The sequence below is a fragment of the Ictalurus punctatus genome, chromosome 20 (assembly GCF_001660625.3).
Source record: "Ictalurus punctatus breed USDA103 chromosome 20, Coco_2.0, whole genome shotgun sequence".
In the NCBI taxonomy this organism is placed as follows: domain Eukaryota; kingdom Metazoa; phylum Chordata; class Actinopteri; order Siluriformes; family Ictaluridae; genus Ictalurus; species Ictalurus punctatus.
Window position 1 is genome coordinate 15,271,961 of NC_030435.2, and position 13,479 is coordinate 15,285,439.

The 13,479-nt window shown below is 40.8% G+C and overlaps 1 protein-coding gene across 2 annotated transcripts in view; it reads right to left on the minus strand.

Annotated features, from left to right (window-relative positions):
- The window catches only part of LOC108280618 (ephrin type-B receptor 1-B), a 380,602-nt gene extending 369,201 nt beyond the window's left edge, over nucleotides 1-11,401 (minus strand). The window contains exon 1 of one of the 2 annotated variants that reach the window (XM_017495793.3): nucleotides 11,058-11,401. In XM_017495793.3, coding sequence (XP_017351282.1) covers nucleotides 11,058-11,145 — 88 coding nt within the window. In that variant the 5' untranslated portion in view covers nucleotides 11,146-11,401. The remainder of the gene's footprint in view (nucleotides 1-11,057) is intronic. The other variant, XM_017495792.3, reaches the window with a different exon arrangement.
- Nucleotides 11,402-13,479: the final 2,078 nt, after the last annotated feature.

Here is a 13,479-nt window from a genome sequence, read left to right on the forward strand (position 1 = left end):
GACTGTAGGCAAGACACGCTCATCTTTGTACCTCTCACCTGGTTGCCGCCACACACGCTTGACAACATCTGAACCAAATACGTTTATCTTGCTCTCATCAGACCACAGGACATGGTTCCAGTAATCCATGTCCTTAGTCTGCTTGTCTTCAGCAAACTGTTTGCTGGCGTTCTTTTTGCATCATCTTTGGAAGAGGCTTCCTTTGGTCTGTTTTTTTTTTTACCATCATGTCCACTATTCTCAGGGTAGATTTAAAACCTTGTCCATTGATTGCTGTATTTGGGATTCCTGATGACTCAGTTCCATTAAGCTCGATACAAAAGGATGTTATTGCTTTCGCATCCCTTATAGCAAGACGTTCCCTACTGTTGCATTGGAAGTCTGCTAAATACCCATCTATCTCTCAGTGGCTAAAGGACGTGATGTTTTTTCTAAAACTCGAGAAAATAAGGTATACGATGAAGGGTTGTACGGACAAGTTTTTTTTAATTTTTTTTTATAAATGGCATCCCTTTATTGTATACTTTATGGAGTTACAGACACTCCCGACTTAAATTTTTGTGCCTGTTGTTGGGTCTTACAATATCTATATAACCAGCGACAGTTATTGGGTAGCCATGATGAGCCAGCGGGGGCAGGGGACGGGTACTTTTAATTTTGCTTTCCTTTGTTAGTATAAAAGAAAAAAACCTTGAATGTTTACTGCTGTGTGTTGCTCAATTTGTTTTTTTCCTTCTCAATGGGAATATTTGGGAAAGGGAGGGGAGGAGAGAAGAGAAAAGGTGATGTTCAGCAGACATGTTTGGTAGACGTATTCAGCAGAAATGTTCAGCAGAAATGTTTAGTTCAGCAGAAATGTCCAGCAGAAACGTTCAGCAGAAATGTCCAGCAGAAACGTTCAGCAGAAACGTTCAGCAGAAATGTTTAGTTCAGCAGAAATGTACAGCAGAAATGTTCAATAAAACTGAAACTGGAAACAAGAAAAGAGGCTTCCTTCTGGGACGACAGCTATGCAGACCAATTCGATGCAGTGTGCGGCGTATGGTCTGAGCACTGACAGGCTGACCCCCCACCCCTTCAACCTCTGCAGCAATGCTGGCAGCACTCATACGTCTATTTCCCAAAGACAACCTCTGGATATGACGCTGCACTCAACTTCTTTGGTCGACGATGGCGAGGTATAACCGCTGTATGGTCTTGGCCACAGTGCTGCAGCTCATTGTCAAGGTCTTGGCAATCTTCTTATAGCCTAGGCCATCTTTATGTAGAGCAACAATTCTTTTTTCAGATCCTCAGAGAGTTCTTTGCCATGAGGTGCCATGTTGAACTTCCAGGAACCAGTATGAGGGAGTGTGAGAGCGATGACACCAAATTTAACACACCTGCTCCTCATTCACACCTGAGACCTTGTAACACTAACAAGTCACATGACACCGGGGAGGGAAAATGGCTAATTGGGCCCAATTTGGACATTTTCACTTGGGGTGTACTCACTTTTGTTGCCAGAGGTTTAGACATTAATGGCTGTGTGTTGAGTTATTTTGAGGGGACAGCAAATTTACACTGTTACACAAGCTGTACACTCTCTACTTTACATTGTAGCAAAGTGTCATTTCTTCAGTGATAATCAAATGTTTACAAAAATGTGTACTCACTTTTGTGAGATACTGTGTATGTGTAATATATATATATATATATATATATATATATATATATATATATATATTTGTACAAACAGTTGTCAATGTAAAGTTTTACAATTTTATAAGTTTTAAATAAGTGTTTGTATTTGTAATACTCAGTTTGTGGATTTAATTTTAAATAAAAGAAAAAAAATGGTATAGAAAGTCCCGTCCCCCCATCCGATTAGACGAAAAAAAATAATCAGCCGATTATTTTTAATAATTAATCGATTATGAAAATAATCATTGGTTGCAGCCCTAGTGGTAATTAAGGTGACATAATGAGACATGCCACAGTCTGCTATCACATGCTCTCTGTTCCACAGTCCTGCTCCATCCTATAACCCATCATCCTTTTTAGCACAAGCAGGCCCAATATGGCAACTGGCTGTAATTAGGACCGAGCTGGCCATTTCCTATTACCCTGCCTTCTCAAAAATCAATACTTAATTACCTCACAATCCCCCTTACCTATGCACACACACTCGTTTATCAGAGAGAGGCTGTCATCCATGATGGAAAGCAGACACTCACAAATGCATATGGACAGACACATACCCATGTCTACACACACCTCACTACTATTCTCTACTACCTAAACTCAATTCCACACGAACTAAGAGATTACGCTTAATAAAGGAAGGGAAGTATGTTTGAATGTCGCAACCATCCGTAGGCAAATGGCCCATAACTCAGACCTAATAAGAGCGTGAGGAGGAGGCAAAGCCCCTTCTGTTCTCTGATTCATTTCTACCACGCACCCATGCACAACGACGTCCTCATTGACTGCACTTGGACTGGCAGATTGGAAAATAAAGCAAGCAAAGGGAGTGCTTTTACCCATAAAATATTAATAATCCAGCCACATTAACCGATTGCAAATCAGCTTGTCTGGAAAAGGATAGAACATGGTCATTAGATGAAACCTTTATTTAATTCTCTGCAGGTCTGCATTAAAGTAAAATACCCTAGTGCTAGAAAGAGCTGGCTTTATTACAGCAACAAAAAAAGTTAGATAGACAGATGCTAATAAAATCCCGTCCTCTAAGAACCTGTCCTGTTTTTCCTCTGTTTTTTTTTATCTAACTTCCTCTGTGATTGAACACATCAGCAAGAACAATTACAGAACACACTTCAGGAGGGCTGCACAGAAATACGCAAACACCGTTGCAAGCAACTGCAGTGTATACTAGGACGCCTGCGTCTCCACATATTAATGTTTCCTCTCCACCGGTTTGGTGTGTTTGATGTCTTTTGAGACAAAACAGACCGAAGATGGGAATATGAATATCATAATCTGATTAATGTGTAATCAGGCTCCCTTCATATAGTGAGCACTATGAAGATTAATTTATGTCTTCAAAGTATGCGAGTTCAAGAGACTAATCTTTCAGAGCAGCTGCAAAAATAAATAAATAAATAAATAAATAAATATAATTTAGTGTTATATTAAGCGTAAACCATGCACATTCTTTTGAAAGTTGTACCTGGCCAGCTTTTAACAAAAGAGATCATTATAGTTCCCACTAAGTAATACATTTTCCCCCCACAATATTCTAATGACATTGAAAGGATTAAATATTTCTCTACAAGTTTTAGCCCTTATGAGATTTTAGAACAACAACAACAAAAACAGAACCTGTACAATGTGTCCTATTTTTCCAATTTGCTGCATTCACAGGATTCATCATGTGAGTATTTGCCACAGTATCTATTTGTCTGGATTCCCTCCAGGTGAAAGTTCTTACAATTGTGTACTTGGTCTCCACTTAATCCTATAGTGTTTGCACCACTTTTGGCAACAAGATAGTGGATTACAGGAAATAATGTGTACTGGGAGTAGCACAGCAATTTTAGGATTTGGAAAATCATGTAGTGTGCACGTAGCCTAAAGCCCCATACATATGTATACATGTTTTCAAATGTAAACATGTGGACAGGGCCTGAGACTATAGCGGTCAATGCAAGGTAGACACAAGTGGTGCCACACAGCCCCACAAAACAAGAAGTAACTATGTGGGGCTTCAGACAATAACACACTTATAACATTGGCTTTACATTCATTTGGCATTTCACTAGCTCCATTTGTCTAGCTACAATATCTGACAAGAAATTCTAGCTAACAGCGTTTTGGAAGTACACAGTCTCCCTTGCTGAGCTCAGAAGGCCCGAACTCTGTCTGCCAGCAACCCCTGCAGTCTCCCCGAGTCCTGCAGTCTAGCCAGGAGCTGGAGGAGGAATGAAATCATTATGCCAAAGGCTGCAACCCAATCTCATTAAAAGGAAAATAAATGGAGTGCTTTGTTCTCGCTTTGTTAGTTCCTCAGATCCAGCTTCATCCCCCCAGCTCTTTCAGATGCACACCGCATAAATCCAGATAGGTGGATAGATAATCAGGCAGATACATAGTGCATAGAGCCAGATAGATGAGTAGATAAACAGACAGATAGATACACAGAGCCTAAAGTTTCTAAAGAGAGGTGATGCTTCAGATGGACATCCTTCATCCAAGTACTCAGTTTATTTCTTAAGTATTTCTAATATTTAGATAGATAGATAGATAGATAGATAGATAGATAGAATTTTATCTCTCTGTCACAACAACATCTCTCTGTCAGCACACATGCACACACACACACAATGATAAAGTGAGAGAGTGACTGAATAATGTTTTCTTTCAGGTCCTACATCTACAGCTTTTCTGAGCTCATGTTAAGTAGTTTCACCTTTCAGCACTGTTACTACAAATGGTAATAAAGCGGGAGAAAGAGAAACAGAAAGTGTAAACTGCACAACCCCATCTATTTTCACGAGAGGAGAGACTGAGCGAGAAATAGGCAATTATTCTCCAAGCTCGGGGCAGGAAGGAAAGCAGTCTGCCACCACTGCGTTGCTTGGAGTTTTAATCAAACACCTTTAGAAAATGACACAGGGAGCAATACAGCTTCAGACAGAGTTCAAACATCAGTAAGACTTGAGTTCGATTAGCCCTAGCCTGGAAGGGTAGGATAGGACACTCCCACAGTAAGGCGCATCAAGACCCTAAAAAGTGTATGGAGTAATCAATGCTTTCTACTCCAGTGGCTCCTGGGGGGAAAATCGCAAAGGCTTTGGTTTCTGCTGACAGAGACTCCATCGGTGTGTCTCCCCGGAGGCTATATTCACCACTGTTTCACACACACACCTAGCACGTTCAAATGGTTTTTATACACACACTTTCACGCTGGATCCAACCAGGGCACTTTTACAGCCATTTGATGAAGTGGCGTTTTTAGAGACGTGACACAGTGGAGCTCTTGATTGTAAATCTGGTGAGAGGGACAGTCAGTGGCCTGTGAAGAGTATTCAATCTAGGAAGTGAATTTGTGAACCGAACTGTTTACCTGTACACGATTTGTGTGTGTTTGTGTGTGTGGTATTGAGTTCTGAAAATCCTGACAACTTTCATGCTGAATTCATGTGCATTTTAACCATTGTATATCACCAATGCATATGTACACACACACAAAAAAAATTACGCACAGAATTTCTGAAATTAGCTTTCCTTATTATCTACTTGACCTGAAAAATGCAAAGCACACTGGGACATGAGCAGAAAGCCACTATACAAAACTAAGAGACACAAACACAGTCAGGTTGCACAAACCAACAAAATACAAGACACCAAACAAGATGAACTTGAAAAGATTTGAGTCTCCTGGAATCACACACACACACACACACACACACACACACACACACACACACACACACACACACACACACACACACACACACACCTGTAGGTGCCATCTGGCTGCTTTCAAATGTGTCTCAAGAGAGAGAAGATCTCTAAGGACAGATACTTCCTGCACCACAACTTCCATTCATGGCCTTTAGGTCAGAATCCACAGCTCCTGCAGTGTGTGTATGTGCATGTGTATGATTGTGGGGTGGGGGGGTAAGGGTCTCAAGCTGACACAGTTAGAGCAATGTAACCAGCTAGACGTATCTGATTATAAAGCATTACAACTGCCTCTGGCACTGAACAAACAAATAATGGGAACATAAGAAGGAAGCGATTTGTTCATACCCTTACATACAGAGACAGAGCATGAAAGAGAGAGCGAGAGAGAGAGAGAGAGAGAGAGAGAGAGAGAGAGAGAGAGAGAGAGAACCCATAAATCTCCTTGGGCTGGGCACTGCGAGAGAGGATTAGATAGATTTGCATGCCATTAACAGAAAAAAGAGAAAAAGAAAGAGTGAGTTGGGCATCTGTAGATCATTATTCACAACAGCAGCAGCAATTACCTCCTCTTCCACCACACACACACACACACACACACACACACACACACACTCACACGCACACACAGCACTCTTGTTTCTGATTGCCCTTACACCAATTATGCCTGCATTGGCCTGCTCACTTAGCTGAGAGAGATGGATTAGAATGAAAGGACGTACCAACGGTCACAAACATGCCAGCACAAGCACACACATTCTCTCTCTCTCTCTCTCTCTCTCTCTCTCTCTCTCTCTCTCTCTCTCTCTCTCTCACAAACACACAAACACACACACACATTCATACCTGCCCTATCAAGTGTCCGTTTTTGTAAAAAAGTTGAAATGGGAGTGTAGAGAACAAAAAGTCCAAACAAAAAGCTTCCATCAACAGCCACAGACTCCTCACAGAAACCACTATGCCTGTGTGTGACAGTGCATTTGTGTGCCGTTTATCCTTTAAATAAAACTGCGCAGTACATACAGGAGGACATATGCGGCTTTAATAAAAGACACCCATTATAATATCCTTTTGCAGCTCAAAGAAGAGAGAACTGCTTTTGTCCCTTATACAAGCACAAAAACAGACAGGTGGGCATCAACGAAATGTAGAAATGGCTTGGCTGCTTGAAGAGCAATCTGTATTTGTTCCTTTCTATTTGGTGGTAAATGATTGTTCACACCTTCTTTTCATGTTCTTCAGAACTTTTGTAGCACCGTAAAAGCATACTGTTTTCACTTGGAAGACGTGTAGGCCTAAAATACAAGACCAATTAGCAGTAATGGTGTTTCCGTTCATCTCAAGTCAATTTTCAATGAGGATAAAAGAAAGTGAGGAATTTTTTTAATGAAATCTAAATAGTGCTTACAGGGGTCATGACAGGAGAAATCAAATTTTCCTTGTAATAATAATGTAATGTAAAAGATCATTGTACCATTAAAACGTCCTGCAAGTTTCATAGCTTATTACATCCTCCTCAGTACAAAAACAGCTTTTATTTAACCAAGCTCCAAAAATGGATCGTTTGGATGTGGTGGGATTTGTGACGTCACACTGACAAATACATTTATATATGACTGCCCCTACAGCAAGACATCGACACCTACTTTTATATCATGGCAGGGGGTGTTGATAATTGATTACATTGAAGTCTTAAAGGTAAAGGACACAAAAGCTGATCGTTTCGGCTTTCAAAAAAGGTAATAAATTACAAATATTTGTACGATTTTTGTGCAAGAAATCTTTACCAATATTTATAATTACACCTCAGGGAACATGTCCTGAACCCGTTAATCCTTCTCAAAAGTGTAAAAGTTATATTATTAAGCATATTAATAAGCATATTATTCAGTGACGACTGGTCGTGATGCTACTGTCTGGGCTAGAAATAAAATCACCCACAGTATGACAGTTATTTGTGATGCTGTTACCATCCATCTATCTATTTTCTGTACCGCTTATCCTACACAGGGTCGCAGGGACCATGGAGCCAGGGCACAATCACACACCCTGGACAATTTGGAAATACCGATTAGCCTACAGTACGTCTTTGCACTGGGGGTGGAAACCTCCGAAGCATGTGAAGACCATGCAACCACCACACACACAGGGAGGAGGCAGGATTCAAATCCCCAACTGCAGAGGTGCGAGGCAAACATGCTAACGACTAAGCCACAATGCCCCACCGGTGCTGTTATACTTAAGACATTTGTTAACATTGAATAATTTGATGTTGATGCCAAAAATTTTAACTTACACAGATTTTTTTTTTGAAACACAAGGGGCTTAGCCCTGTTTAGACCTGTTTATGTTAGAAACTTTATACCAGCGGCCCCTGATACTGAAAAAAAATTATTGTGAGCATATACAATATAATGTTATTGGTCAGGTTATCTGTCATACATTTTTTAAAAATCTTTGTAAGAAATAAAATCCAACCAAATCACTGTTGCCCAAATGAATGCATACAAATTTTTCACAAAATCACATTCCTTTGGATGTGTTTCATCTGGTGTTGTTGATTATGTCATTGCGTTGCCCGTATTTACAGTACTCATAGATGATAGAGACACATAGTTCACTTTTTTCTTAACGACATTTTCAGACATTTGTTTAAAATTTGTAGAACATTTGGAAGGACCTAAACCTACAGACATCCAAATATGGTTGATAGCTCATAGTGTGTGAGCTCACTTGCTTTTAACCAATATGGTTATGTCATAATAATATGTCATATTATGCGTTCTAAGAGCACTTGTAAAACTGAATTATTTTACAACGTGCAATATTTTTTTGTCTGTGACAATAAAAATTGGGCTGAGAATCATACAATTGCTAAACTCTGCTAAACCAGAGGAAGTACTAAGGTTGCAAAATGCAGTCTGTCGAACCCAAGTGTTCATTTGCAAGTGCCAGTGTAAATGTATTGTGAAGAGTTTATGTCCTATGACATAGGGCAGCTTTTACCTCTCAGGCAATACAGGAGAACTAGCCAATTGGAGCAAATTGATAATGACTGAATTGGGACAAAATGTGGTAAAAAAACAAAACAAAAACAAAAAAACAACAACAAAAGAGAAATGCATCTTATTTGAGAAACAGGTTAAAAAAAAAAAAAAAAAAAAAAAAACAGCAAAGCTGCCGCATGTTTGACTTCGGAACTGTTGGCCAGAAAAAGAGACAGAAAAAGAATGTTATCTGTAAACAAATTTAACACATTCTCACGATTGCAAAATTATATGAATTGTGGCAAATGGTCTGAGTTATGGTGGGGGAAGTCAGATTAGCGGTACATTTGTGTTTAATCCAATTACTTTTCATTGGAAGGTTGTAACTTTAAATCCCTGACCGCTATCATTCCAATAAACAAAGCGCTCAGCCCACAACTGCTCAGGTGCATGGTTGGCCTGCATCCTGTCATGATTCAAAGACGCTTTCGAAAAATGCATCTGCTAAATGAATAAATATTATTGTAAAATCATTTCGTACATTACAGTGCAGACCAGTTTTGTCTTGAATCTGGTTGGAAATTTCAAATCTATAATTATTATCCTCTTTAGAGTTCAAAAGTCAAAGCAGTCACTGCTCAAAAAAGCCAACGGAACCTCAACTATGCCCTGCAGCCTGAAGTTTGATATTTTGACCAGCATAAAAGAATAACTCTACCTCATCTTTAATAAATTATTCATGGCACACCTAACACAACAGCAATGCCAAATGAACGCATTCATAATTCATACGTGGCATTAATGGCCGGCATTTCAGATGGCCAGATCTATTCTGAGGGCACTTTGCTTGTCCACTTTCAAGTGAGGGGAGGAGTGATCTAAGTGAGCTCTCGTTACCCCAGATGGTCTCACATAGAAATCTCCTTTCCCTTCTGTTTTTCATCCTCTACCCCCTAGCCCCCACTCCCCTTCCAGATCTTTGACACATTGTTTGTGATTGCTGGGATGATTTGGCGATTAAGGGCACGTAATCCGATCACTGGGACACAGAGAGCAAAGCCAGGGCTCAAACACAGCCATGCACTTCATTGCAACAGACTGTAGATCACGCTTCTTAACCAGCCAAAGGCCAATTCCCTTTCAATTAGCTACCAGAATGGGATGACTGCATGCCCCCTTTCGCATTTTCCTGCCCATCATGTCTGGCCCATCTGCTGTGGTTAGCCACTGTACAGCCCTCTAAACGATCCACAGCACTTTTAGGAGCCATTAACAATTAGAAAGCCTTAAACTTTCCATATCTTTGGGACTCTACTCTGATTTTAACGTGAGCAAAAGCATATTAAAAAGAAAAAACAGAAGGTGTAAGATGCAAGAGAGAATAAGACTGCTATGCACTCCAGAACACTGTGAGGTTTGAGTAGAAATGTATAGTCTTGCCGAAATGTGTGTCATTAGTCTCATGTTGACTTGGACAGGTTTCCTCTAGATAAGAACAGGAAACGTGAACAGATAAGCACTCGCATCGACTCGCTGCTGACCGCTATCGGAAATCATAGCACATTAACCTTCAGGACGTAGTGAATGTGAACTTGTGTGAATGTGAACTTGTGTGAACAGTATGGATGTGTTGTAACATACAGGGAGAGGTGCTGAGAAACATAAAAGAGAGAATAAGAGGGAAGACGGAAAGAGAAATAGACAGAACATCTTAGGTAGGAAAGGGTTCTTGAAGGGTTCCTTGGATCGTTAACAGTTCTGGTTTTCAAAGGGGTTCTACAGAAAACGCTCTGATGTAGGATTCATACACAGAACCTGGAGAATAGTTTTTCCAGACGACCAAACCAAACCAAAGTATGCTTCTAGATTTCTAGACAGACAAACAGACAGACAGACATGAAAAGAGAGGCAGACAGAAGCACTGAGTAGAAGTGTGTGTGAGAAGTGTGTGTATTTTTCCCTGTGCTTTTTCGGTTCATCTTCTGCCATCAGTGTACCATCTGTCAAGCGCAACACAAGAAGAGAATTTTTTTTTTTTTACACAGAGCTCTTATTCACTGGATTAGAACTGGACACAGAACCCTGACAGAAATGGGTAAAATCTGGCGTTAAACAGCTATCTATTACTGTTTACCTCCACAGACTCACAATGAGAAATACCTCAAAGGATTTAATTTAATTACAAAGACATTGGCACAGAACCCTGAAAAAAATGCACAGAATATCAATGTTTGGAGTTAGATCCCTATCCATTATTTGGTTACCTCGACAGACTGATCCTGAGAAATGCCTTAAAAAGCATCCAAATATGCAATTAAGGAACCCGAAATGAAGTAACACAATTTGCAACCATTCACATTTTAGTGCCTTAGCAAACGCAGGCGAGATCGATAATAATGTGAGTCTGACGATTGGTTTTGTGCACGTTTTGTGTGACCAAATTCCCTATAACACACATAGGTGATGCGCAGAGCAGCTGAGAGGGAGATCACCCCTAACCGGACTTTACACATCAGTGCAGGCTCCGCGCGTATCCAAAGAAAAGTTTCCCAATGACAGCTATAAAGCAGCGCAGAAGTTAAAGTTGAAGCGCATGGTATCCCGTCACTAATGAGCTCAAGACGCAGTTTTTATCCTGCTAGAATTACATCCGTTCTCATTTACCTTCCCTCCCTGAGACAGCCGCGATGGCGCACAAAAACGTGAGAAAATCCACAGTCATGGTCAACGGCGTCCTCCGCTGTCGCTTCATCCCTTTCCGTGGAAAAGCCGCACTCCTCCGGTTCTTCACGCGCTGGATACTCCGCTATTCCACAAGGCGAACGTGGCGCGTCACATCGCCAGCCGTAGTAAGGATCGCGCGAGTGTGTGTATGAGAGAGTGTGTGTGTGTGTGTGTGTGTGTGTGTGTGTGTGTGTGTGTGTGTGTTTGTGTGAGAGAGAGAGAGAGAGACAGGCGGCCTCGGTGGTGCGGCTTACTGAGCGCCCGAGCGCGCGGGGACCCGGCGGACCACGCCCCCTTTTTCTACCCTTTAAACCAACAAGACCAATCGAGGATCGACGGCTGAAAGTGATTGACCAATCGCACGCGCGTTTTCCCTCCCTCATGCCTTGTTATTCAAAAGCCAAAACTTTTCTCAGCAGTTCGTTCCAGCCTCAGCGCGCGAGTTAGAAAGGAAACAGTGCCGACATGCGGCCGAGATAAGTACATCGCTTCCAATTACTAACGAAGCACGTGACTGGGATAGCATTATTATTATTATTATTATTATTATTATTATTATTATTATTATTATTATTATTATTATTATTATATTATTCGTTCCACACACACACCCCACCCAGTGCTCAGTGCTTAGGCTAATACATACTATGTTTTATTGTTTGTTTGTTTGTTTTCCGTGTCTGAGAGGAGCATAGATGAACAACAAAACACAATTAGAAAGTTTGTAACAGTTCATTATTATTATTATTATTATTATTATTATTATTATTATTATTATTATCCATTGATTTGCCATACCACTTATCCTACACAGGGTTACAGGTGAGCCTGGCGCCTATCCCGTGGAACTCGGGGCACGAGCGTTGGACGCCCTGGACGGGGTGTCAACTCATCACAAGGCACAATCACACACACACACTCATACCCACCGGTGCGAGGCCACCGTTCTCCCCTGTTGTTGTTGTGGTTGCAGCAGCATTCCCCATTTTCTTAGAAGACGTCATTTACTTCTGTTTAGTTTTCATGGTAACATATATATATATATATATATATATATATATATATATATATATATATATATATATATGGTGTTTAGAGTGATTTGTGTCCCAGTAATTGTGCAACCCAACGTTTATCCGAAAACCTAGTGCACATTATTAAAGTTTTGCTATTATCATGCTAGGATGGAAGTCTACATGTAAAGTCTATTTCCAAATGCCTAACTACATAGAGTATATTCTACAATATCTCATAGGACACGTAAGTGGGGAATAAGGAGCACGGGATACATATAATCTCTCTGTGTGTGTTTCTCGGCATCAATAATTGATTGTAATGACCAACAGTTTCAAAAGTGGGGGGAGTAAACAAAAAAAGTGACGAAGGGGGTGTTTGTGATAGAGAGAAAGAGTCCAAATGCAGGTTTGTACATGTTATACACACAGGTAAGATTTACACTAAAACATACACATTTACACTAATATTCACATAGATTTAGTTTAGGGTTCTACTCTTTTTCTCTTAGAGTGTGACATTTAATTTTCTTGATGTCAATAATTGTTGTATGTGCAATATGTCCGATTGGGGGGGTAATGTAAAAATCCGCTAATTACTTATATCTGGTGTCGTATTTTACAATTAGGCTGCATCCCCATTGTGCATCAGTGATAATTGCTCGTCTCCAAGAGGAAGCACGGAAGAAAGAGCGCCAAGAAAACGTCAAACGCAAAAAATTGAAACAGAAATTAGTTCACAGAAAGCACATTATTTTCTGTGATTAGGGGAGTGTGCAGGTTTTCATCGTCGAGCCTGGAATAGACATTCAGAAAGGTATCGGCGTTAATTGGCGCGCTCTTCATTAATCCAGCAGTTTATTAAGTGTTAGATATAAATGAGCTCGAGCGCGCCTGGGCTCGTTTATTTGTGCACGAGCTTGTTTGATCTGCGCGTGCGCGCACGCACACTCACCCCTCTCCGGTGAGACCATACAGACCTGCTCCACTAATTGCGTGTGCATGCTGGATCCGTGGCCTAGCACATTATCTCTATCAGGACTGGAGGTAGACATTTGAATTCCAATTGGCCTCTAATTAGCCTGCAAATGCAGAGACATTTCATGACATTTCAGTTCCGTGCACAGCACACAACACCTCTGCCCCTCCTTCTTTTTCCCAGCCTCCCTTCTTTATCACTTTTCCACACATCTCTCACACTTTCCATTTCCTGCAGTTCTCATTTTTCATCTTATATGCTTTCTCCCTCTTCTGCTTGTTCTCTGGGGCCCTGGAACAGATGGTGGACACAAAAGACCCTCCCAAAGAGAGGAGCTGGACAGTAGCTGGATAAGTGTGTGTGTGTGTGT